The sequence below is a fragment of the Micrasema longulum genome, unplaced genomic scaffold (assembly GCF_059751315.1).
Source record: "Micrasema longulum isolate JH-2025_06_02 unplaced genomic scaffold, ASM5975131v1 h1tg001776l, whole genome shotgun sequence".
In the NCBI taxonomy this organism is placed as follows: domain Eukaryota; kingdom Metazoa; phylum Arthropoda; class Insecta; order Trichoptera; family Brachycentridae; genus Micrasema; species Micrasema longulum.
Window position 1 is genome coordinate 16,273 of NW_028278951.1, and position 25,855 is coordinate 42,127.

The 25,855-nt window shown below is 30.3% G+C and overlaps 1 protein-coding gene across 2 annotated transcripts in view; it reads right to left on the reverse strand.

Annotated features, from left to right (window-relative positions):
• Window positions 1–692: 692 nt before the first annotated feature.
• The window catches only part of LOC148274026 (ATP-binding cassette subfamily G member 4), a 64,008-nt gene continuing 38,845 nt past the window's right edge, over window positions 693–25,855 (reverse strand). For both annotated transcript variants that reach the window (XM_088237728.1, XM_088237729.1), the window contains exons 4-12: window positions 11,697–11,833; window positions 11,050–11,195; window positions 9,021–9,259; window positions 8,660–8,910; window positions 7,721–7,889; window positions 7,462–7,562; window positions 4,875–5,030; window positions 2,602–2,807; window positions 693–1,609 (exon numbers count right to left, since the gene is read on the reverse strand). In XM_088237728.1, the coding sequence (XP_088093854.1) occupies window positions 1,468–1,609; window positions 2,602–2,807; window positions 4,875–5,030; window positions 7,462–7,562; window positions 7,721–7,889; window positions 8,660–8,910; window positions 9,021–9,259; window positions 11,050–11,195; window positions 11,697–11,833 (1,547 nt within the window). In that variant the 3' untranslated portion in view covers window positions 693–1,467. The remainder of the gene's footprint in view (window positions 1,610–2,601; window positions 2,808–4,874; window positions 5,031–7,461; window positions 7,563–7,720; window positions 7,890–8,659; window positions 8,911–9,020; window positions 9,260–11,049; window positions 11,196–11,696; window positions 11,834–25,855) is intronic.

A 25,855-nucleotide genomic window follows, 5' to 3' on the forward strand; every position in this document is an offset into this window, starting at 1 on the left:
AATATGATATTTTAGAATAATTTTAACAATTCATAAATATTCTTGGAAAAAAAAATATTTACATAGTATATAATATTTATAAAATATCACAAAACACTTTTGTTTATAATTTTGGTGTTTAGGAGTATTTGAAATATTATAATGCTTTTAGAAATATTGATTAATCTAAAAAAACTTTGTTTGCTCTTAATAATAAGACAAACACTTTTACAGTCATGAAAATGAAAAAAATATTTTAAAACATACAACAGCTTCAGCTACCCGTTTCTTATAATAGCTTATGAATGATTATTTACCTTCAAAATTAAGGAATACAAGCATAATATGACCAATGGAAATTTCAATACATCAAAATAGTTAAAAGTTATAAGGTTCTACCTTTTTATTTTAGTGTCACATTGAATTTTGTTGGAATTGATCATTATTTCAAGTTTATATATAGAAATATTCATGTTTATCTATAAAGTATAGTAAATAAAAATTTAAATATTAAGTCTCATTAAATATTCCCATCTCTGATAAACAAATTGAAACTTGCACAATAAGTTTTTCTGGGTTTTTATGCCGTGTGTCATTCATACTCGTTACCTTTAACGGCTGTGAAAATTTAAGAAGATTAAATTTAAATTGAATTGAATAAAATATTAAAGAAATTGTAGGTCATTTATTATTTCCATAAAGGATTGACTTCCTTTTATTTTTTTTAAACAGTCGATAACATTAATTTATAAAATATAATAATGCAGCTTGTAGCATTATTTTTGATGACATTTAAAATAAAATATTTTATGATTCGCCCAGAGAGCATATTTTGGTTTCTATAAAAATACTCCTTAACATGCATTATAAACCTATTTAGGCATATTTTTAAATTACTTAATTTGAATATACAATAAAATTCACAATTAAAAAAAGAATAGACCCATAAAATTTTTCATGGCAAGCTCTTTGTAGTTTTATTAATGTTTTATTTATTTTGAAAATCCCACTGGGAATAAATTTTCATTTTAGATTTTTAATAGGGGATTATAGTCTACGTGGTCACACAGGCCATAAGAAATTAAATAATGAAAAATCTCTATTTTATTCTAATCCAAGAGATAAGGACATGTGATTTGTATTGTCATTTTTTTGCATTTATGTTTCACAGCCACATAAAAAAAATATTTACATTGCACATAGATTTTCATGTTTTGAGAAGGTTTGAAAAATCAACTGATACTAGAATGTTGACACTACCAATTATTATAAGTATTTTTAAACTTTTCAAAATATTCAAGTAACATGCAAATTCAATGACTAAATTTATATTTATAGAAAATACAGTTCATCAAAAATTAAAGATAAATAATTATACGGTGTATAAAACACGGAATGTTCACTCTTCACAAGACAACATAATTTAAGAAAGTCAATAAATACTAAATAACTTTAAATTAAAATATGAAATGATTACATCAACATTATTTATCGTACTGCAACGAGTTTCCACCGCAGTAAAAAGAATGCAACTGTTCTCATGAGAACTAAAATAACCACCAGCCAAAGAACATCATTCCAAAATTGAGATCCACTCATAGCAATTTCTGATAAAAACTTCTGAGGATACCTAAAACAGCAAAACAATATATTTTAGTGACAAAAAAATATTTAATTAATGTTTATCAGTTTGATTCTGTCATAACTAAACCAAACTTGTTAAATATATTCTTTAGTACAGGTTTTCTCACTGTCAATTCAATTATGTAATTTATTCTGGTAAAATATATAAATGTATATGTGTATTTAAAAAAAAAAGAAAAATACTTTAGTTTTTATTATTTACTCAAATATTTAAATTTTCAGACCATTTCCTAAAATTCATAAATAACTTGTGCTGGAAAAACGGAAATCGAGTTGTGATCTATCGATGCTCAAATCCCATTCTAATGGGATTTGAGCATCGGATCTATGGCTGTGAGTCCACAATACTACTACAGGACCATAACGCGGTTTTGATATGTAATAATAATAATAATAATGTAATGGCAAGACATCAGGACAACTATTAAGGATGCAAAAAGGGCAAACAAGGTATGTTATGGGCGTAGCTGTGGAATATTGTAAACTATTAAAATATTTACTCACAAACTGTTATTTCCATAAATATGTAATAAACCGTTTTTTGGTTTATATTTTGTTGTGATTTATATAGTTATAAATATATTTAACTTTCTTTTTTCTATGTTGTCACATAGTATTAGTTTAGTCTTTAAAAGTTATGATAACTACTGAGAATATAATTAGTATTATACTTTGAAATATATATATACCTACTTTGTATTATATGATTAATAAATTAAAAATATGTGAACACAGATAATCATACCTCAATATGGGAAAAAATGTCAAAAAATGCCTTAGCTGTAGGCAAATTTGTGGTTGTTTAAAGCTAATAATACTATTTGTAGTGTATATACTTTAAATAGCTTCAGTGCATACTGTGTATACGTTAGTAATATCATCCGTAGAAATAGCAGTAATGGTTATTTGTATTATTATTCATTCTTAGATGGTTAAGCAACAGAATTGAAATAAAAAATATTTAGTAGGTACACATACTTGTAATGACAATAGTTTTCTTTCTTGCAATCAAGTGTTGGTCTTCCTTCTCCATATATAGCACCAACAAATCCTTCGAGCCCGTAGCGGAGATAAGATACGTAAGAACCCCAGTAAAGGTATGTAGGAAGGTCACGAAGGGTCACGCCAAACCCGGCAAACATCATCACTGGTACAGAAATTGTTGGACCCAAAAATGTTCCATTCTGCAAGGAAATAATTACTAAAAAATACTTTATCTTATGCATAGTAATGCCTTATTCAGAATAGGCACAAAGAAAATTAAAATGTAATTAGTATTTGTATATTCAAGCTTGTAATCGCATACGCGCCAGTCCATAAATAAATGTATGGATACCAATATTTTAAATAAAACATAAATTGGGTTTTTTATATCTTGAGTTCTTTTTGTATGATTTACATAGGTGTACTTAAAAGAACCTGAACTAACATTGTGGCGGGTAAAATTTTTGTGGTATATACTGGGTTCTACCGGTAGTATCTTTTTCTAGTCAGCATGCTAAGTGTCTTTGCTGGAGAAGGTTCTATTTGGCCGGTGTGTTTTTTTTTGCGTCAGTTGTTTGTGGGCTCATCTATTTTGGGATAGATGATAGAGCGCGGGGCCGTAAAGATTTGCTTCCTGTGCGGGAAAACTGCTACAGAAACTCTTAAAATGTTAACATCGGTCTATAAAAGTGGTGTTGAATGAACTACCTTTTCATATAAAAAATGCACCTTCTCTAGCCACCTTCAAGAAACGCCTAAAACATTACTACATATCCTCAGAATCCTGAACTACCTATATTTTACTGTTTATTGAAATTATTTATTTTTATCCCTTTTCTCTCCTTGGTTCCTCTATCTTTCTCCTTCCACACTCATTAACTGATTCCAAATTCCTAATCCTTTAATATGTATTACATAATGTACTTGTTAAAAGTTAATATGTGCAAGCTTTATCTCCCAATTAAAAAACAGCTGTTATTATTTATTAATTAGGTTTTTTTTTATGTATGTACCTTTTTGATATAAATTTTTGTTTTTAGTTAAAAAAATTGACCAACTCTTCATTTTATCAGTCTGTTTTTTGGTTGGCTGGAAGATATTGCTTTTAGCAATAAGTCCGCCAAAGTAGGTACTTATTCTTTGTACTTGGATTTTTTTAAATAAATAAATTTTAAGGGAAAATCTCAAGTGTTTGATTGGATTCTCAGTTTCAAATGAGGGGAAATGTCAATTGATGACCAACCCCACCCTGGACGTCCTTCGACGGCCAGAACCGACAAAATTGTCTCTAAAATTTGTCAAACCATAGTAGAAGACCGACAAGTGACCGTCAAATAAATTATGGAGTTATCTGGAGTGACTTGGAGTTTAGTGCAGCAAATTGGAACTAAAGATTTGAGAATGAGAAGTGTGAGTGCCAAATTTGTTCTCACACAGCCTACTCTGTGCACCAATTTTTGACCAATAAAGGTATGACCACTTTACCCCCCTGGTCTAGCCCTCTGTGACTTTTTTTTACTCCCCTGAAAGAAAAGGGACATTATTTTGCCGAAATTGCCTAGGTGAAGAAAAAAAACGACAGAGGCATGCGCTATATCACGGAAGACGGATTAAAAAAATGTTTCCAACAATGGAATAAAAGGTTCGACAAGCGCATTAGCTCCCGAAGAGTACATTGAAGGTGATTAAAGGTTTTTTATAAAATATTAAAAAAATATATTAGATAGGCTTCTTTTGGGTGCGCCTTAGTATTTTTTTTATTGTCAAGGCAAATGAAGAATACAATTATGTATGTGAAATAGAATTAGAACCTTGGACGAGTGATTTCTACTCAAAGGCAACTCTCATGTAAAAATCCTGAAAAAGGAAATTGAATAGGCATAAGTCTGCCATGTTGTGTAGCAATTAACATCTCCGCCTTTCAGGTCTGTTTAAACTAAAATATTTTACTGTCTCTGGACTGGCACCTGAAGCGTAAGACTGACCAACTTACGTTAATGTAACATATGATCGAAATACGCTGCATTTAATTTTCCAATGCAGTACCCTATGTAACACCTCATGTGGACACTTTTATATAGTTAGTAAATGAACACACGGAGGATTGGAAACAGTTTGTGACAGAGCAGGTTTCAAATCTTAGACCTCTGATCCAGATTCCACGATACTATCCCAGAACTTCAACTTCACTCATCCTTTTGGTAAGATGCTTGCAAAGTTCTTTATCTGTTTTCTTATGAAAGTACAAACTAATTTATAATACTTACCACAACACTGAAAACTGCGCCAATCATAAGTCCAACACTTTGTGCAACAAAGACGACCAGAAGTGATATAGTAAAGAACATTCCGAATCGGAAGGGAACCAGTGGTTGGGAAGACATTGCGTACACAATTATCGAAAATAGGAAGCAACATATTACCTGAAATGTAAAGGTTAAATTATTCAGCAACTGCAAAAATAATCAAACTAAAAAGGCAGAGTATGAAACTTTATTTAATTCATTGTACATCCCGTCTTGGTAAAGTAAAAGTGAGCACGCAGATATAAAACATGGTCATTGTTAACTCACATGTTTATAATGTTGTAGTTCAAATTGTGGTGCTTTCCTACATATGGATCTTGCAGACAATATACTATATATATAGTCCTGGCTTTACTTAAGTTACACGGCTTAAACTAGCGCTGTGGATGGAGGTTTTCTTTAAGACTTTCACATAATTTACAGTTTTATAGCCAACTTTTTAAAAACTAGTTTGACTTGATAAAACGAACATGTCCAATAACTTTCTAAAGAACTACATTAACAGTATTGGAGTTAACTGTGCAATCTGCAATGTTATCTGTTGTTAAGTTATAACATACTCTATCCAGAAGTTTGTGCGAAAATTAATCACAACTAACTATCATGAGTCAGACTGAAAAAAAAACTACAAAAAAAAAATCTGGGATAATTCTCGCATCTCTAACTAATGAGTATTTTGTTCATTTTCCAATTATTTGAGTTAGTTGTTTCATGTAAACCGTGCTTATTTTTGTTTGTTCTTTTTATATCGATTTGATTTGTGTTATTTTATTTTATTTTATTTAGAAAACATACAGTCATACAAAATCAGTATTAAAAACAACAATTTTTTAACATAAAAAGACCAATTAAGTTTTCATAAATTAAAAAGATATAAACATTAAATGTGACAAAAAATAAAAAATAAATAAGAATTTTAAGTGAAAAAAAGATAATTGTTGACATTTGCGTTTTCCATGGAGGTAATAAATTAAAATAAATAAAAATACCGAATGTACACTCCGAGCCATCCACGCACACACATGAACGCACATATAAAAATGATGTTATATTTTAATGATGTTCTAGTTTTGTATAGTGTTATTTATAAATTATATTATTCGTCCTAATTCAACACAGGACTTTAGTCCCATAGTGTTGAGACTTGTGTCCCAAAAAATAAAATATAAATAAAATTATTTGTGAATCAATGAATAAAAAAAAGCTCTCTTCCTATCACTATTACGGTTTATTTAATTATTATTATAAATAGAGGCTGAAACTTTTACTGCTTATATGCTCTATAGCTGCTGGACTTATTGTCAGCTCATATTTTTTAATTAAAATATTTCAATGTAAAAAATATTATTTTTAATGAAAAGTGGGTACAGAATTCAAAACAGTTTTAATTCCACCTGTAATTTAAATTGAACAAAATTGTAAATAAGGAACTTAAATCCCAACTGCCCATGTGCTCTGTAGCTACAATTGGCATTGAGCTATATATTGTACAGTATTATTGGCATAATTTTCATGCAAATAGCGCTTTAAATATCATTCTATATAATCAAATGCTATGTTTTTCATGTTTTAAGCAAGAATAATTATTTTTTCAATAAAACTTCAATTATCCGGATTAATGAGTATTAGAGGTTATCTGAATATTCAGAAATCTGGATAGTTGGATTAAACTCAAATCGGGTTGTGGTCCTGTGGCTAGTGTTTCGGACTCACGGACCAAAGGTCCGTGGTTCGAATCCCACTCTACCCCAACTCGATTCCATTTTCTAATAGTGAGTTATTTACAACTCTTTGAAAATGGCCCTCAAAATCAAATATTTGGGTAAATCAGAAGAACGCAAATATTTCTTAAAAAAAAAAAAAAAAACATTAAATTAAATCAATGTTTTGAAAGAAAACCCAAAGTTTACTCTACAAGAACTTTTTATTGCTTTTGAAATAATAAAGCGAATTGGAAACACATTAAAAACTCACTTAAACTTGTCCAGCAAAGTTAATTGCTTTGAGGAAGAAACTTTTATTTGTTATCGTAACAGCTTAATTTTTTATTTTCTGATAGCTATTTGGGTATTTGGCAATCTGCATTACTGGAGTTCAGATAAACGGAGTTCTACTGTACTACTAAATTATAAGGGGTCAATGTGGTAAAATCTAATAAAATAAAATCCTTGAAGGTGAACAATCACATAATGAGAATAGTAGGAAAGCAAAACGTTAGGAATAATGTCAAAGACGTAAATCTATTAGATATATAAATCACTTATTGACCCAATTATACAAAGATACACCAACAATATTTGCTTTGATATTGTTTGGAAAAAATACAAAACCATTATATTTGATAGGTTATCAGGTTTATTAACTGTGGCACTTTGACCTGTAAACATTATTCATGTTTATATAAGGTATGTATATACGGATCATGAAAATTATTTTATTAAGCAAAGAAATTGAAAACCAAAATAAATTATTGTAATAATAAAAATGTGCTACTCAAAATCAATAATAGGATTTCTAGTATCCAAGTTTATGATGTTTTTCAACTCACCGAGATGGGTATGTCAACAAGTGTTACAGATGCATAATACGTGCGTAATGAATACCATCTATTAAAATGCTCTTTTTGTAAAATGCACATCTCCATAGGAACTGTAACAAAGAATTCATTTTTGAACATGTTGTAAATTTGATATTTGTCCATTATGAACTAACTGTTTGGTAATAATTAAATAAGTAACTTAGATAAGTAGGTACTCTTTAAATACTCATACCAAGTTATTTAAAAAATGTAATAACTATATACTTACACGTTAAAATAGTTAACATCATCGTTGAAAACATATGGTGCATAAGAATAGCAAAAAGTAAGTTATAGTTGTCCAGTACTCGTGATCCTTCATTTCCAGCATCGATAAATAATAGGCCCAGCATTATTCCAGTAAGGATATTTACAGCAATTCTTAAATGTGTAAGTGTCTGAAATAAAAATAACAATTATTGTCATTTTTTTTAACTTAAAATTTTGAAATAAGTATCCATGGACAAAATACATCCATAACCAAGATGTTCTACATTACGGTTCTTGCTGAGCAATCTCAATCAACAATTATTGATGGTGAAACATATAAAGCCGAGAAAATGTCTCGAACCCAGGACCTCGTGAATGGTAGACGAACACGCCAACCACTTAACAACGAGGTGGACTTATTTCCACTCCATTTTCTTATTCAGGATTTTTACCCGAGAGCAGACATCGATTCAAAAATACTCTTCCAGGGTTCTGGTTCTATTCCACATACAGAACCGTGTTTTTTATCCCCCTGAACATTTGAGGTTCTGGATTAAATTCCTAACTCGGTGGACGTGATATATTGATTTTGAAGGTTATTATTTATTATTATAACTGCAATATTACATTGTTCCTGGACTGGCACCTAAGCGTAAGATTGATCACCTTTCCTCCATCTAACAGATGATTGAAATACCCTACATTTGGCTTACCAATGCAGTTCCCCATGCACCACTGTGTGCGGAAAGGGGAATGATGATGATGAATATTTCTTTAGTAAGCTGTCAATGGTTTTAAGTTTGTAAACAAATAAAATAGTAATTCAAACAGAAGGTTAAGAAATATGGGTTTTAACTAATAAATTATACATATAAACATTGTTATTATTACAGCACACATAAGAATATGTTTATGTGTGTGTTCGAAATATAAAAAAATATCAGTGTATATGTATTACCATATCTCTTTTGGCCATCAAAAACCCTTTTCTAATGAGAACTTTAAGTTGATTAGATTCTGGTGTCTCTTCTAGTCCTTTGAGTTTATTAGTTCTCTTTGAACTACCAAGAGGATGCTTTTTTCTAAGCACCTTGAGGTCGAGCACTTCCGACGGGTTTCTAAACCACTCTAGAGACTTTCCATTCTCCGTTCCAGTGACAAGGGTTTTAATTTTTTCCATGCCATATTCTCCGCATGCCAATTCGATCACTGAAAAGTAAAGAATGATTTTAAATTAACTTTATTGAATCTGAAAAAGTATGTTTTATTTAATAAAGCATTTTTAAAAATAAAGAAACTAGTTTATATGAAGGATTTACCATAGTCAGCAGGGTTGTGATATTTTGGACATGGCATATTGACAGCTTCTAAATATGGTACTAGATTAGCTGTTGTTCCTTGATAAAGACATTCTCCTTGTGCAAGAACATACACATGGTCAAACATCTGAAACAGTGTTGCTGATGGCTGATGGATAGTGCAGACAATCGTTCTTCCTTGCTGTGCTAATTTCTTCAATTGCATTACACACTGGCTACACGATGAGCTATCTAGTCCACTGAAAAATTTAAGAATAATTAAGATAAGTCATACACTTGAACTGCAATATTAGCCGTCACCTAGAAGAACAAGTGAAGTAGATGATTAAGTGGAGAGCCATTTTCAAGCAATGACAACCAAAATGACTATGAAATCAGTAGTTTCTTAACCAATTATCATGGAGTTCAATGATAACTTGTATATGTCAAATTTGTTAGTATAAAATATAAATAATTAGTACTTGCACCAAAAATGCCATATGGTTTATATAAGATTACTTTAATTAGAAAATTTATTAACATCTACGTGCATAATATTATTGCAAGAAGTATCTACTTCAGTTTATTCATTATGATGTCATGCTATTATGAACCATATGTACATGTCTATCTATATTTAAAATAAGTCATTAACATATCTTTGAAATTAAAATTATTTGGTTCCATTTTTGTAGTTATTGTTAAATTAATTATGTACATTGCAAAAACATATCGCCAGAAATAAATAAGTGGATTGATATGAAGCTTATGTATTTTTATTCATATCAGGCAAATAACTTTGTTTACAATAATAATATTATGAATACATAAAGGTTAAACTTGCGCTTCCTCACAATATTATGTACGAATGAATTATTTTGCTTTAATCAATCATCTTCGTCAAAGAATGACATTTAATAGACATTTTACAGTATTGAAATAGAGAAATAGATTGGTTCTGTGCTAATCAAAATCTTGGAAAACGGATATCAGATCTGGCCACTGACCTCACACTGTTTAGCGCTACACTCCAAGGTTCTATAAGACACGTGAAGAGTGTTTGATAACCGAGTACATTTGCACTGAATCAAATGCGCCATTGGCTGAATTAAATATAAAATTGCTGCAGTTCTTCTTCTCACAGAACACCCAAGCTTGAGAAAAATCACATTTTAATTTTTGTGTTCTCACTGGAAATCGAACCTGGAACCTTCCGTGCGTGAGTTAAGCGTCTTATTAATGAGGAAGTCCAGTGGCTTTTTTATTTGTTAAAAGACTATCAAACTAAGCGAAATTTCGAAAAGTATTTTTTTATGTACTGTATTATCAGCACTATTATTTTTTTAATAATTTTATAATGAGGAAGTTAAGTGGTTTTTTTATTTTTTTATTTGTTAATAGACTATTAAATTAAGTCAAAAATTTTTTTTTCAATTTTTAAATATCGTATTGTCAGCGCTACGATTTTTCAAAGTTTTGTATTTCTGAAATAACTCCGCGTGTAACGTCAGAGGTTCATTTCCGCTTATTCGCATTCAGTTCTTCCCATTGGTCCAGAAGCGACAAGCTGACCGGAAATCTTCCATAGCTCTCAGATCATAGGTTGATTCACATGAACCAGTGACGTCATTCAAAGTAGTGCGTTTTTATCAAAATATTTTTTCCGTACATTTTCAAGAAACTTTGCTCTACAATTTAATGTTCTAATTTTTACCCCACGCAGGAAAACATTTTCTGTATCCAACCCGTAGGACTGAAGTTCCTCATTACTCCGCTGAGTAGTCCTGACTGGTGAGTTGGCTTCCCATAAACCGGAAATCTATCACAACACTCTATCATTGGTTGATTCGGAAGAATTAGTGATGTCATTCAAAGTAGTTTGTTTTTATTAAAATCATTTTTGTTATTTTTCCCCACATTTTCATAATTTTTAATCAATTTATTGCTTTAACTTTTACCACATGTAAAAAATCATTTTTTAAAATCCATTTTCTTCTAGCACTGAACTTCCTCATTATAAATGTAAATTGTTATTATAGGTTTTACTCACGTTGTAGGTTCATCAAGGAACATGACAAGAGGATTGTTGATGAGTTCTAACGCTATGGACAACCTCTTTCGTTGTCCGCCTGAGAGGCGAGCAGCGCGTGTGTTTTGGTGTTCATAAAGCCCGAGCATTGTTAAAATTTCTTCAATCTGTAAATAAAACAATTACAACATTGATGTTATTGGTATGTTTACGTATTTGGTGTATGAGAGTGGATTAACGAATTGGCTCCTTGACTTGAAACAAACCCAATCTGGACGAATTTTTGAACAAAAAGAGATATGTAAATCTGTACATCAGAGGCAGACGGATGCAAATCCAGAATTTGATAAAATGACATTTCGATTTCCGTATCCAGTTTATGATCATCGCCATTGATTTTGAAAAAATGTCTTATAATGAATGAACAAATGTATTGAGATACTGAAAATACAAACTCATGCTATAAATTATAAGAAATTACTTAGAGAAAGTAGATTTTTTAGGCTTTTGTTGAACATTTGACGTTTGCATTTGCATCCGTCTGCCTTTGAGGCACAGATATGTATTACATATTAACATTTCTTTTAATGTACAAAATAGGATGACTGTGAGTCGTTTATTGTATTAAAATATAATTTTTGGAGAAGCAAATATTGTTTTGTACTCACAGCTTCGTCCTTTTCACATTGATCCTTTTCAATATCCATCTTCAAATCAGCGGCAATCTTCATATTCTCAAGAACTGTCAAAAGAGGCTGTAATCGGTCATCCTGCATTATGTAGCAGGAAAGCTTCTTAAAGGCATCTGAAATTAATAATCTTATTATTGTATGCACATTTTTATTAATTTATTTATTATATATACGGCCTAAGCCAATTAAAACAGTTATATGAAGAAACATATGTATAAGAAGCTGAATAAAAAGGACATAAAACTATGTAGCAAAGACAAAAAAGGGCAATAGAATACAATATATATTCAAGAATTCAAGAACTCAATCAATATACAGAGTGTTCTTTAAACCCTGTCACATCCGAAACCACGATGATCAGTATGGGCAAGAAGACATATTAGCATATTTAAAAAAATATTTAGAACAAAGATTTTTTTAAAAAATAAAATATTAAAAAAAAACAAATGGTTGCTTACTTCTGCAGGGGAGAAGTGAGGGGGGCGTGGCCGCGCGGTCCGTGGTGTATCAGACTCCCCTCTCCCCCTCCTCTTTTCACCCCTGCAGAAGTCAGCAACCATTTGCTTTTTGAGATGTTTTATTTTTAAAATTTTTATTTGTTCTAAAAATTTATTTTAATGTGCCAATATGTCTTCTTGTTCATACTGATCATCGTGGTTTCGGATGTGACAGGGTTTAATGAACACCTGTATAATATTTTGATCTAACTAAGTTAATCTATCTTCATCTCGCACTGTGTTAGTGGCGAAGATTTGAAGAATAGCAGATTTTTACTTCTGGTGACACGATTGGGAACATGAAATGAATTATGTTAACTTATAGAAGTACTAACTTAGTAATACTAATTAGATTCATATAGGTAAATCATCTTCAACAATTAAATTTGGATGAGTGATATCATTTGAATAAACCGATAACGGATCCATAACGGAAACTCAAATCAACATGATGGGGTACAATTAATGTTTTAATATATAATATACAATATACAATAGCTGGATCATAAAAATCTGAACCAGAAGGCGCGTAGAACCAAGTTTGTATTGTGCCCTAAAGTCTGCGATGCGCCCCCCCTACCCGAAATCCCACCTGCGCGCATGCGTGGAGTGATCGCGTAATGTTGCCAGACCGCGAACAATATATTATCATAACACAAATATAAGATCATTTTTGTTATATTATGTTTTACCTCAAAAAAATACTGACCAATACTACTGACTAGACCACAAAAAAAACCCAGATACTTTTATTAGGCAAACGTAAAAAAATCATTAAATAATCATTAACTTATTAAGTAAATAAATTCCGTTTAATATTGTAATTAGGCTTATTAATAGAAAGCCGGGTAAAGAATTCGACTACCTCAGCAATACTAGCAAAATGTCCACCTTGTTTTATTTAACAACCTGACAGACGGCAAAATAATCAAATACTTAAATAATATTATTTGTGAATTCGCTACTAATAGACATGACATGTGATTCCACCCTTGTCCCTTTTAATCCTAGCAATATTTTGACACTTACAAACGACACAACACAGCATAATTGAATTTAAATCGGCAATTGCGTACTAAGCAAGGCCGACGCCGACAAAATAGTTATTGGCCTAAACGTAAAACTACTCATTTATGAGTAGTTTAGTCAGCTTCAGTTTGATGCGCTTACGCGGTTTCCGGACTACTTCAAACCTTGTTCATTAATTTACAATGTAAAATAATTTTGTATTTTAATATTGTGTATGTAAAATTAATGAAGATAATATGATGTTTATATATATTTCATTATTTACAGATTTTAATATCGAACAACATATAATTATTGTCATGGTTATTATATAGGCACACATAAATTATTTTCTTTTCGGAATTACTGCCACTGGTGTGGATAATGACATAATGAGAAGGTATAATAAGATTATACAGGGTGTTCTTTAAACCCTGTCACATCCGAGATCACGGTTATCAGTATAGGCAAGAAGACATATAAGCATATTAAAAAAAATATTTAGAACTAATAAAACGTTTAAAAATAAAATATTAAAAAAAAAACAAATGGTTGCTTACTTCTGCAGGGGAGAAGCAAGGGGGGAGCAACCATTTGTTTTTTTCTTTAATTATTTTTTAAGATTTTAGTCGTTCTAAAAATTGATTTAAATGTGCCAATATGTCTTCTTGCTCATACTGATCATCGTGGTTTCAGATGTGACAGGGTTTAAAGAACACCCTGTATATAGGTACTACGGTCCGTATTCTAATGGGAAATAAAAATTTATCTTCAATTTTATTTACAAAGTAAAACTAAGTTTTCTGCATGAAAAATACCGAATGTTCACAATTTTTTTTTCTAAACATGTTCAATAACAGGTTACCGACGAAGATGCTATGGATTTTTATAGAAATTTATACATTTTCGTTCATAAATATCGATGTTATAGTCCTTTAAATATAGCTTGATTAGAATGACAGCTGTCAAACTAATTTCATTAGTGATGGTAAATTACTGATCACTGATCAAATCGATTTTATCAGTTATTTCATGCAATCATGAAACTCTGTTTTCGAAAATTTATATAAAAAACGCAAAAACAAGCCTATTATAGTGTGTTAAACACAACTATTCACCAAAAAATAAGACATTTATACTTTTTTCATGAACAACATCGAATGAATTATTTTTTTATTCGATCAATTTACATTGATCAATTTGTCCCATCTCTAACGTCGTTAGTAACTAAGTTATTTTTAGTTTTCTTTTAGTTTTAAAGCTGATTATATCTATTGATGTTGATTTATGTTTCAAGCATTGCATTAAAAAAATAAATTAACACGCCAGATACAAATGATTTTTCGTGTGTCAATATAAATTACTCCTTTGACGTTACTACAAAGTTACGTCGTCACTTTTTCTGACAACTGTCATTCTAATCATGTTTCATTTTAAGGACTATAGTATATACCGTCTCGATATGTACCGATGAAGATAGCGTTCATAATTGCGGCCCAAGTGTATCTATCAAAAGGAGTGTTTTTATTGTTTGTATTATTTTATAGAATACCTTTAAAGTAACTGCATATTAAATATACTGGTTGTGGCATTGTGCTGTTCATTTACGCTTTATTCCTTTTGTTTGTGCAGATAAAGAATACAGTTATGTGTGTGAAATAGAAATATAACCCTCGACAAGTGTTTTTGACTATATAGAAGCCTTCCTTCAGGTAATAGTCCTGAAAAAGAAAACCTAGAGGAGATAAGTCACACAAGGCTTAGGGTTCAACTCCTGGCAAGCGAATGTGAAATATGGCCTTTTAGGTGGTTCCACTCCGCAATATTTTATTGCTACTGGACTGAGCCAAGAAGTATAAGACTGATCACCTTACCTTCAGTGCAACAAAAATGAACACGATACGGTGCTACGGGAAATTGGATACATTTTTTTTTTGTTACATGTGGTAAAAAATTAAGCATTTAATTGTAAGGGAAAGTTTCTCAAAAACGTATGAAAAAATAAAAAAATGATCTACGTCACAAGTTCTAACGAATCAACCGATGAGTGTTGTGATAGATTTCCGGTTTACGGGAAGCCAACTTACCAATCAGCATAACTCAACGAAGAGGGTTTGTGGCGTCGCAGACGGAGTAATTTCAAAATTATAAAACTTTGAAAAATCGTACCGCTGATATTACGATACATAAATAAAATAAATTTAAAAAATTGGCTTAGTTTGATGGTCTATTTAGAAATATTTTTGTTTAAACCACTGAACTTCCTTAGTACCAACTCAGTGCCCTATGCTCCATTGGGTGTGGATAGGGAAACAGCGAGATCTATCTGGCATTGCATTTGTACATGGTACCCACATGATGGATATTATTTATCTAATAACAATATTAACACAATTTGATGATTTATATTCCGTTGTATTTACCATTTACACTTCAAAATTAATAGTTTGCATCGTCATTGAGGGATAAAGATCAAAACAGACTAAAGGGTCAGGAATAAATGATTCAATCTCAGAGTGCAAAGTATAAAATCATATTATCTTAAACAAGGACGTACATGATAACTGTGTAACTTGTGAACATTGTACAACTGTTCATTAGATATAAGATAAAAAATACTTCCAATTAAAAGCCACTTGTGGCAAATATGTACATTTCAAATAAATAATCAATTATAGAATAATAATCTTATAACTTAATTAAATCATAATAATTATTATAATAACAATCGTAATTCGAGATAGATAACAGTAAAGCAAATTCTGAACTCGATACAAACCACCAAACAAATAAAAAAATATTTATGTGATTATTTGAATCCGGTTGTGGTCTCGTTGCTAGTTTCACGGAGCAGAGGTCCGGGGTTTGAACCCCGCTATAACACAACTTAATTCCCATTTTCTAATACTGAGTTATTTACAACTAATGAAATTTTATCGACTACTCTTGGTTTAAAATCTTCTCCTTATATTGCTTTTTCAAATTTGAAAGATTACTTGCTATACCTGTTATTCTTTCTTTTTCTCTGCTGCATTGACATGTTTTTATAGTTTTAAAACTACTTTTAATTACTTATATTATATATGCATATAAAATCAATATATTGCTGCTCTTACTATAATGTGCAATTATTATTATTTTTTATTTTTTTATTAAATTGAAAACATATTATACATATTTTTTATATAATATTCCCAAGGAGTTTTAAAAAAAACTCATTTAGGGACATACAGATAACAACATTTATTTAAAGACGTTTTTACATTTTAAACTATAACATTATTTACAAAAGCAGAATAAAAACTATGATATACTACAAATTAAAAAGGGTATGAAAAATATTTAAAAATAACTAAATAAACATAATACTAGGCATGGAAATAAATTCAAAATGATGTATACATTATACAATCTGGGAAAGAAAAATTAAAAAAAAAAAAAAGTTTAAAAATGACATGTATGTATATATACAAACTGAACTAGTACAAAATAAAAAAAGTTTTTTTTAAATTAACAAAATATGCGCACAGACAATACAGGTTAAAAAGAATATTTCAAAAACGTATTAAAATTACGTATACAAGCTAAAAAAGTATAAAAAACACAAATAACATTTCAATAGTAGGTATTAAAAATGACATATACAAGCAAAAACGGTAAAATATTAAAAGTTATGTGTTCAAGATGCGCTGGATGCGCTAAGATGTTCAAGATTCTCTGGATAAACTAACATTATTTATTCAAAGTACTTCTGGAAAAAATAATTCTTCAATTCGCACGTCCTGTTTCTATATTTTGAAATTGGTACTTTAAATTTTTGTGGCAATTTATTGAATTCCTTGAAACCTATGTATTGTAAATATCTAGTACCGAACTTCGTAGACTTCACAGATCCAATATAAATATTATTTTTGAAGATGTTTTTTAAATTGACTTAAATTTATTGTCTTATATTTCACTTAAAGATTCTTCTCATCGTTTCTTTGAATCCCTTAAAATATGTTTGTGTATATTTATATTTTTTCCTTTTTTAAAAATGTTATTACTTTTTTATTTTATTTTTACATCTGAGCATGTTTTTCATTCTTTATTTTAATTCTTAAATTTTAATTACTTTTACAAATTTTCTTCATTTTTAATATTATTTCCGTTTGTCAAAACTAACTACAAACTACAAACTTTAAAATAACTTTTTTTACTTAAATTTTAATTTTTGATCAACTTCCATTTACCTTTTTTTTTCCTTCTCTTTTTTGTACTTTTATTAATAACCTTACATATAATAACTTTATAATAAGGAAACTTCACTGGTCCATTAGAGTGAAGTCTAACTGTGTAAAATATAAAACTATGTAACTGTACTGTATGTTTCCTAAATAAAATAAAACAAAGTAAAAAACTTGTTGAAAAAGGCCCCCAAAATTTAAATATTTGGGTAAATCATAAAATACGAAAAATTCATTTCCTTTTTTTTTTTTATCAGTTACATTGTTGTATCAAATTACATTATTTCTAAAATAAGGAAGTTACCTACGTGGTTTTTAAATCCATGCTTCAAAAAAGTTTTTTTTTACTCTTGTTACGTTTACCATATTTATATTTTTATCGTAAAATACAGCTATTTGAGATACTTCAAGAGTAATAAAAAAACTCTCCGAGAGTACATTCACCTTTAATGTACTCACGTAATATCATTTTTAGGAATTTATAAAATCGAACTTTACGATGCGCAAGATACGAACGAAATATTATAAAACACACACCTAGAGTAAATTTAACGACCCGATTTCAAATTAAAATAATCGCAAGTATTATTAATATTTTACATTTAGCTGTGACGAGATTACGAACGCTATTTTCAACGGTGCTTAAGGAGACGGTATAGAAAGAAAATTGACACGAATTATGGTGGTATATACGAAAATGTGTATATTTAAATGAAAATTTTAAATATCTTCATCGGTAAGCTGTAATTAAACATATTTAGAAATAAAGTTGTATACATATTTTATCTTTCATAGAGAAAACTAAATTTTACTTTGTAGATACAATTGATGATAAATTTTAACTTACCACTGTAATACGGGCCCAGGGCCGCGGCGGCCTCCGTGGTGTAGTGGTCAAGACGCTTGACTCACGCACGGAAGGTTCCGGGTTCGATTCCCGGTGAGAACACAAAAAATTAAAACTGTGATTTTTCTCAAGCCTGGGTGCTCTGTGATGTAATTCACCACTGTAATTAGGCCTCCTGGCCTGTTGTGGTGCAAAAAAAAAAATGTAAATGTAAATGTAAAAAATTATGATCGGCTATCTTCATCGGTATATACTAAGACGGTATAAACTAATATCGATATTTATCTACGAAAGTGTGTATATTTGTATGAAAATTTAAAGTGTCTTTGTCGGTAGTCGGTAATTAAATATGTTAAGAAAAATCGTTAACATATTATATTTTTCAAACAGAAACCTTAATTTTACTTTGTAGATAAAAATGAAGATTAATTTTGACTTCCCATCAAAATACGTACTCTAGTACCTATTTTTTTATAATTTTATTAAACCACACAGATAATATAAAACATTAGTACATAAACAAAATTTACGTATTTACAGAAATAAATCAATAAAACAAAATTTCAAATGTATTATTAGGCTTTCCAAATAAATTCAAATTTCCAAAATCTAAATATATTCAATTCCAGCAAAATAACATATATTTCATCACCATCATTTCTTTTCCGCGCCAGATGGTGCATAGGGACCGTATTGGTAAACCGATCGCATGGTATCTGAATCATTTTTATTGAATGAACGTAAGATGATGAGTCTTACGCTTTAGGTGCAAAAACACCTTTAAAAAAAAAAATGTCAACCATGTCCATAATCAAACCAAATAGCTCTTGCATGGTAAGCATAATTTTTTTTTTGATAAATAAATTAACATGAACAACGTCACAAGTTCTTCCGAATCCACCAATGATCCGGTTTCCGGGAAGCCATCTCACCAGTCAGGACAACTCACCGATGACAACTAGGACGTCACGGGAGGGTAATTTCAAAATTACAAAACATTAAAAAATCATGGCGATGATAATACAATAAATAAGAGTTTTTTTAATTGGCTTAGGTTGATAGTATATTATCAAATAAAAATAAAAATATTTAAAAAAACACCGAACTTCCTCATTCAGTCGTTTCAAGGTACGAGTTTTTTTTTTGGAGGAACAGCATTAAAAACACAATATTATATATAAATATGTTTAAAAACCGTAACAAACTTACCTTAATAATTGTGTTACTTATATAAATTTCAAAAATAAATCAAGAAATGCACAAAAAAAAGAAAGTTCAGTATTCTTGCTTATAATTATCTAACTATAATGCTTTTTTTTCATCTATTGATATATTTTACGTGCCCTTTAATTAATAAATGAAGACTTATTATTTCTGGCCGCGATACGATCCCACTTACTATTTGATGATGCTCACACTTACACACACCTGAACACTTACTCCCACACTAATACACATAAACACACATCTACACTTACTCTCATACAAATACACATAAACACACCCTTTTGTTGAAACACAATTTAATAATATGTATGATTCTTATTTAGAAACTTCGCTGGTCTGTCTTTAAACGGTATTTTAAAAAAATATTATTATTTCATTGTCGACTGTTTGTTTCTTTAAAATAAATAAATTTAGAAATACTGTACGGAGAAATATGGCTACAGATTCATCAAACGTAAAACATTACATTGACATTATCTACAAATATTTCTGAAAAAATTAAAACGAATCTGTGAAAAATTCACATGTGCGTGTACTGAGATAATAAAAGGTGTAATCTCCTTATTAACACATACTAACAATATTTAAATAAACACATTTTTGTAACTAACACAATACACAAGTACGATGTTTCAGGAAGTTATATACAAATTTATACAAGTGTTTTTTCCTTGAATAAATAGGTACCTATGTACTAGGCGCATTTCGTCCGTACATACTGTGGATGCGGCGCATCCCTTGAATATTTTAAAGTAAGAATATGTATTTTATTATTAAAAATTATAGATAAGAAAAAAAAAATCTAAAAATATTCCTTAAATTATCTTAGAATGTTCGAGCGCTCGCAATTTACAATTTAAAACATTTTTTTTAGTTCACATACCTAAATACGTAAGCGAATTTCCTATGTCAAGGTACCATGGACTTGATAGTATTCGTTTAATATAGTGGAATCTGAATACTACTCTTCATTTTGAGTTCAGTCTTATTACAAATGTTCGAATTTCCGCGCACGCGCATTCAAGTTTATTATGTTGTATTGTTCAACGAGTCACAGAGATAAGAGAATCCAACAAATCTTTCTATTGAAATTAAACCAAAACTTTAGAACACCTCGGTACTGTTCAAATGTTTACAACTTCACCGTTAAACGCGCCTGCTCCTGTGCTCCGTCAATTAATATATGATCAACAATTAATTATTATTAATTTTAGAAAACTTATTTCGGATCATTTTAATAATAGTGAAAGCGCACTTTACAAAAGTGATTATATGCAATGTTTATTTTAATAAGATATCTACCTATATGTACTATCACACCCACTAAATGAAAAAACTTTTTTTTTTTCAGCATCTCTTCTGATAATATTCACCGCACGCGCCTGCTAGGCACCTATCTAATTTAACCCTTAACTTAGCTGAGCATATTATAACATACCTACATATATTCTCTCTAAATCTATAGCTCAAGTTATTTGAAAAATAAATGTTATTTTATCGGTACCTACCTCCAAGTTTGGACATTCGAAAGATAAAAATGCAGAATTTAAAAAAAAAACAGGATCATATGATTTATAAATAAAACGTTTTTTTTTTAGAAAAAAAAAATTTACTTCTCTCTGCCAAGTTAAGTTTGTTTAAAAATAAATACATAGTTTCTGCATTTTATATTTGACAAACCTAAGATAATAAGGAAGTTCAGTCCTACGGGAAATTGGTCATAAAAAATGTGCGGTAAAAATTAAAACACTATACGAGTTTTGTACGGCAAAGTTTCTTGAAAATGAATGAAAAAAATAATAAAAACGAACTGCTTTGAACGACGTCACTAATTCTTCCAAATCAACCAATGATAAGAAAGTTGTGATAGATTTCCGGTTTATATCAGTTGTCAGTCAACTGACCAATCAGCAGAACTCATCGAGAAGAAGGGAAAGAGAATTTTATAAATCACAGCGCTGATAATACAATGCATAACAATTTTTGGGTTAGTTTAATAGTCTATTAACAAATTAATCAACCCGCCGAATTTCCCAATTGAACTTCAATTGGGCATATATATATAGATTATTAATAATATTTAAAGTATTACTTTGTGGTCAAACATTTCAACGAATATTGGTAAATATTTGTGCTCAATGCGTATAGTGGGATTTGTATATTAGAGTAATTAGTGTCCTGACGAAGAGCCAGAAACGTTTCGAAACCGGTAGATACAGAAAAGTCGGTAAGTGGTTATTTACAATATAATATTGTATCCACAGCAGAACCTTTACTGCTAAGAAAACGAAAAAAAAAATGTATAGTCAACTTGTTATTTTTACAGTTATGTAGGGTACTTCTATGCTTGTAGCAAAGAAGTAAGAACTCCAGTTTATGTACTAGGTTATTGAGAATTATTGACTCTAGATGGTGATTCTAGGAGAGAATGTCATGGAATAAACTCGCCAGGATATGTGGGTAGTGGGTAGGCAGATACTGTAGATATGTTGTTATTTCCAATCAACATACCGCTGCTTACAACTACATATGAATACCTGATGGGGTCACACAAGACAGACCAGAGTGGCAGAGGACATGCAGAGTTTTGCTGTGAACCACTCCATTTTATAGGATTGAAACCAGAGAAAGCGCGAAGATACACGCGTTTGTCTAATATTAATGTAAAAAATTGAACAGGAATGTTGCTTCTCACAAAACGAAACAATACAGACCAAATTGGACACCAAGCCGGTGGAACAAAAGGCATCACCCCTCTGTAACTACACACGTGCATCAACCATCTTCCAGGAATTATCAAGCAGCCAGTAGGCCACATGACGGCGGTATATACCTACTATCTACAAAAGCTTCTATTCGGACAGCTATCTTTATTTTGTTAACCATAATGTTGAAACAGTGCTATATTTATTTAGTTTTTAATTGTTTACTTCTTGGCATGAAAACTTGACGAATTTACTACTATGCTCTATGTTTACGTTTATATCTTTTAAATTTATTGATATCATTTTAACTTGTTAGAATTCCACTCGTCCAAGCGCTTTGTAACTGTACGACGCCTACGCGCGACGATTGGTAATCTAGCTTCCATATTTAAATATTATCAACTATAAAATACTTAAATTTTGAAAATGGGGTCTAGAATTCCAACCGTTTATGTGCTTAGTAGCTGCAAGACGTGTATTCCTGTATTGTGTATTCCTTCATCAATACACACTTTTTTTAGTTAATTTTAAAAATGTATAAATGAGGATTAGATTTCTTACGAGAGTGCTGGGATATTTATTTATTGTATAGCGTCGGTGAGGTGATTTTCACACAAAATGGCGCTGTATAAATTATCCAACCATACATAAAAATAAAAGGCTATAAAAAATGGATAGTGGAGTTGGGTAGAAGTAAAATAGATTATCTCATTCGCCCAAACCAATATTGAATCAACTGCTCTACAAATGTAAGTTTAGGTTATGTTTTTGTTCGTTTATTGTGCATTTTGTAATACAAATAATATAAGTATACATAAATTAAATATAAACATAAATATGTAGAGTTTAAAACTGTCACATTTTGTTAATTATCTCTGTATATTAAGTCTTTTTTGTATATTCTCAAATGAAAAATTAAAAAAAATATATTGTTAAGTGTCCTTGGCACGGGTAACCCCACTATTTTTATTATTAATTATTGTTTATAATGGAAAAACTGAATAAATATGTATTATAAAAAATATTGTATCACAATTATCACTAAGTATTATAAAAACGTACACAAACATAAAATAAAGGATGTTTAAACACGGACAGAATGGTAATTTTTACACAGTTTGAATAAATACCTCAACCAGCCAGTGACAGGACATATGCCCTGATATTTTCTTTCTCTCCTTTGAAGCATATCGCTTATTTATTAGATAATAAAACTCATATTAGGCAATAAAATAAGTATGATTCAATAAATACAAGAAATATAAATCCCGACCTTTGGTCTCGAAAAACTTTGCTCTTTCGTCATAATGTATCATGTATATTAATGTATTGTGATATTACATTTTTAGTGAAGTTTACACGTTATTTTCCATTCATGGGTTTATCTTAATTTTTATTTGCTATGTGTCACCTAACAGGTAAAGAAATATAGTGACAATCAAACTGGAATCCCAGTGTACTTTGATATTTCTACTAAAGGCGATAATGACTCAATGAGACAATCGATGGCACTGAAAATATAATTTTTATTGTAATCTGCCAGTCGAAAATTATTTCTTTTTTTTGACAGAAATACATTAAAAAATATTGCTCTAATATAATGTTTGAAAACTTCAAAACTGCACATTTTTTTAATAGCAAATTCTTATGATTTACTTTGTATTGATTTACTTTGTTATGATTTAATATGTATGTACAAGGAGAATATGCGTACCAGACAATTTAGATGAGTAGGCATTTGAACATTGTTTTTCTGTCACTCTCGCCTGTGCGAAAAATATAACTACACGTCGGATTGATTATGCCTAATTCCGCACCTTAAATTTGAACACATTTTGTTGTTTTTTTAGAAAGTGTATGAGAATGAAATTTTAGTTTAAAATGTAGTTTTTGCGTTTTTCAAAATTGGCTATATTTGTATACTGCGCATCTGAAGACGGCAGATAAAACTGAGGTTTTTTGATAGTTCTAGTTCCTATAGGGAACAAATATTTTTAAAAAAAAAACAATAGGGACACGCCAATGGTAAATGTCTATAGTGTGTTAAAAAATCATTATCTATCATTCACCATTCTGCTTATGTTTAAACATCCACATTTCTTCGACTTTTCGATTTGATGTAAATGAGATGAAAACATTATAGATGTGTACAGGGCGCTCAATTGGTACTCCAATCACAGCGTAGGCATAAGGGCCCGTATTCTAATTGGAAGCTAACATTTATCGGCAATTTTATTTAAGTAAAATTAAGTTTTCTATATGAAAAATAGCATATGAATACAATATTTTTTTCTAAATATGTTTAGTTATTGGTTGACAACGAACAACGAAGATACCTCAAATGTATATATATATATATATACATTTTAGTACTTAAATGTTGAAATTTTTTTTAGATAAAAAAGTTAATATTTGAGTTGATATGATTTATCCAAATATTTCGATTTTGGGGCCATTTTCAAAAAATTGTAAATAGCTTACTATTAGGAAATGGGAATCAAGTTGGGGTCGAGTGGGGTTCGAACTTCGGATCTCCGATCCGTGCGTCTGCAACACCAGCCCCTGGATCGCAACCTGATTCAAATTTTACTTTATACCGCCTCGATATGTAACGATGAAGACAGCGTTTATAGTCGCGGCCCTAGGCCCCGATTACAATGGGAAGTTAACATATATCTTCAATTTTATCTACAAAGTAAAATTGAGTTTTCTGTATGAAAAGCAGAATATGCATACATTTTTTTCTTCTAAACATGTTCAATCATAGGTTGCCGGCGAAGATACTTTAAATGTTCATGCAAATGTACTCATTTTTGTACACAAATATCGGTTTTTCTTTATAGACAGGCGAAGATAACTCTGTTAACTTCCCATTGTAATCGGGGCCCTGGATATATTTTATATCATGGAAGATATGACCTCATTTCTGATTATCGCAGGCAACTGAAATGGCTCAAAATTAGACAGCGGAGAGACTATCACTCCCTCTCACTTCTGTTCAATGTACTTCATAGTCTTAACGATCCTATATACCTGCGTGAAAAATTGCAACGCTTATCAGTTCATGGTTTACCTCTTCGTTCTAATTCTCAAGGCACTCTTAATACCCATCCACAATTCCTCTTTCTTCTCTAACTCATATATTGTCCATGCGGCTCGACTGTGGAATCATCTCCAATCCACCATCAAAGATGTTACTACATTATCTCTGATTAAATTACGTCTGAAGAAACATCTCCCCTTTCTTCCTTAATCTCTCCTCCTTTCCCTTTTCCTCTTTGTTCCTTTTTCCCATTGAGTAATAGTTTTGATTTAAGGTAATTTATAAACAAATACGTTTATTTCTATTTTTATATATCTTTAGCTTTTTCATCTTTTTTTTAATATTGAATATGTTCTGTAACTTGAATTATAAAAATAAAACTTTTATTTTATTGGTTGGTTGGAAGAAATTTCCATTTGGCAATAAGCCCGCCAATGTACAAATAACATTATGTACAAAAAGTTAAATAAATAAATTTAAAAAAAGGGATTCGCCTACATTGCTTGAGGTCCTAGGTTCGATTTCTGACGGGATGGACTTGAAATATTGGCTATGAAGTAGAATATTTACTGTAATATTTCC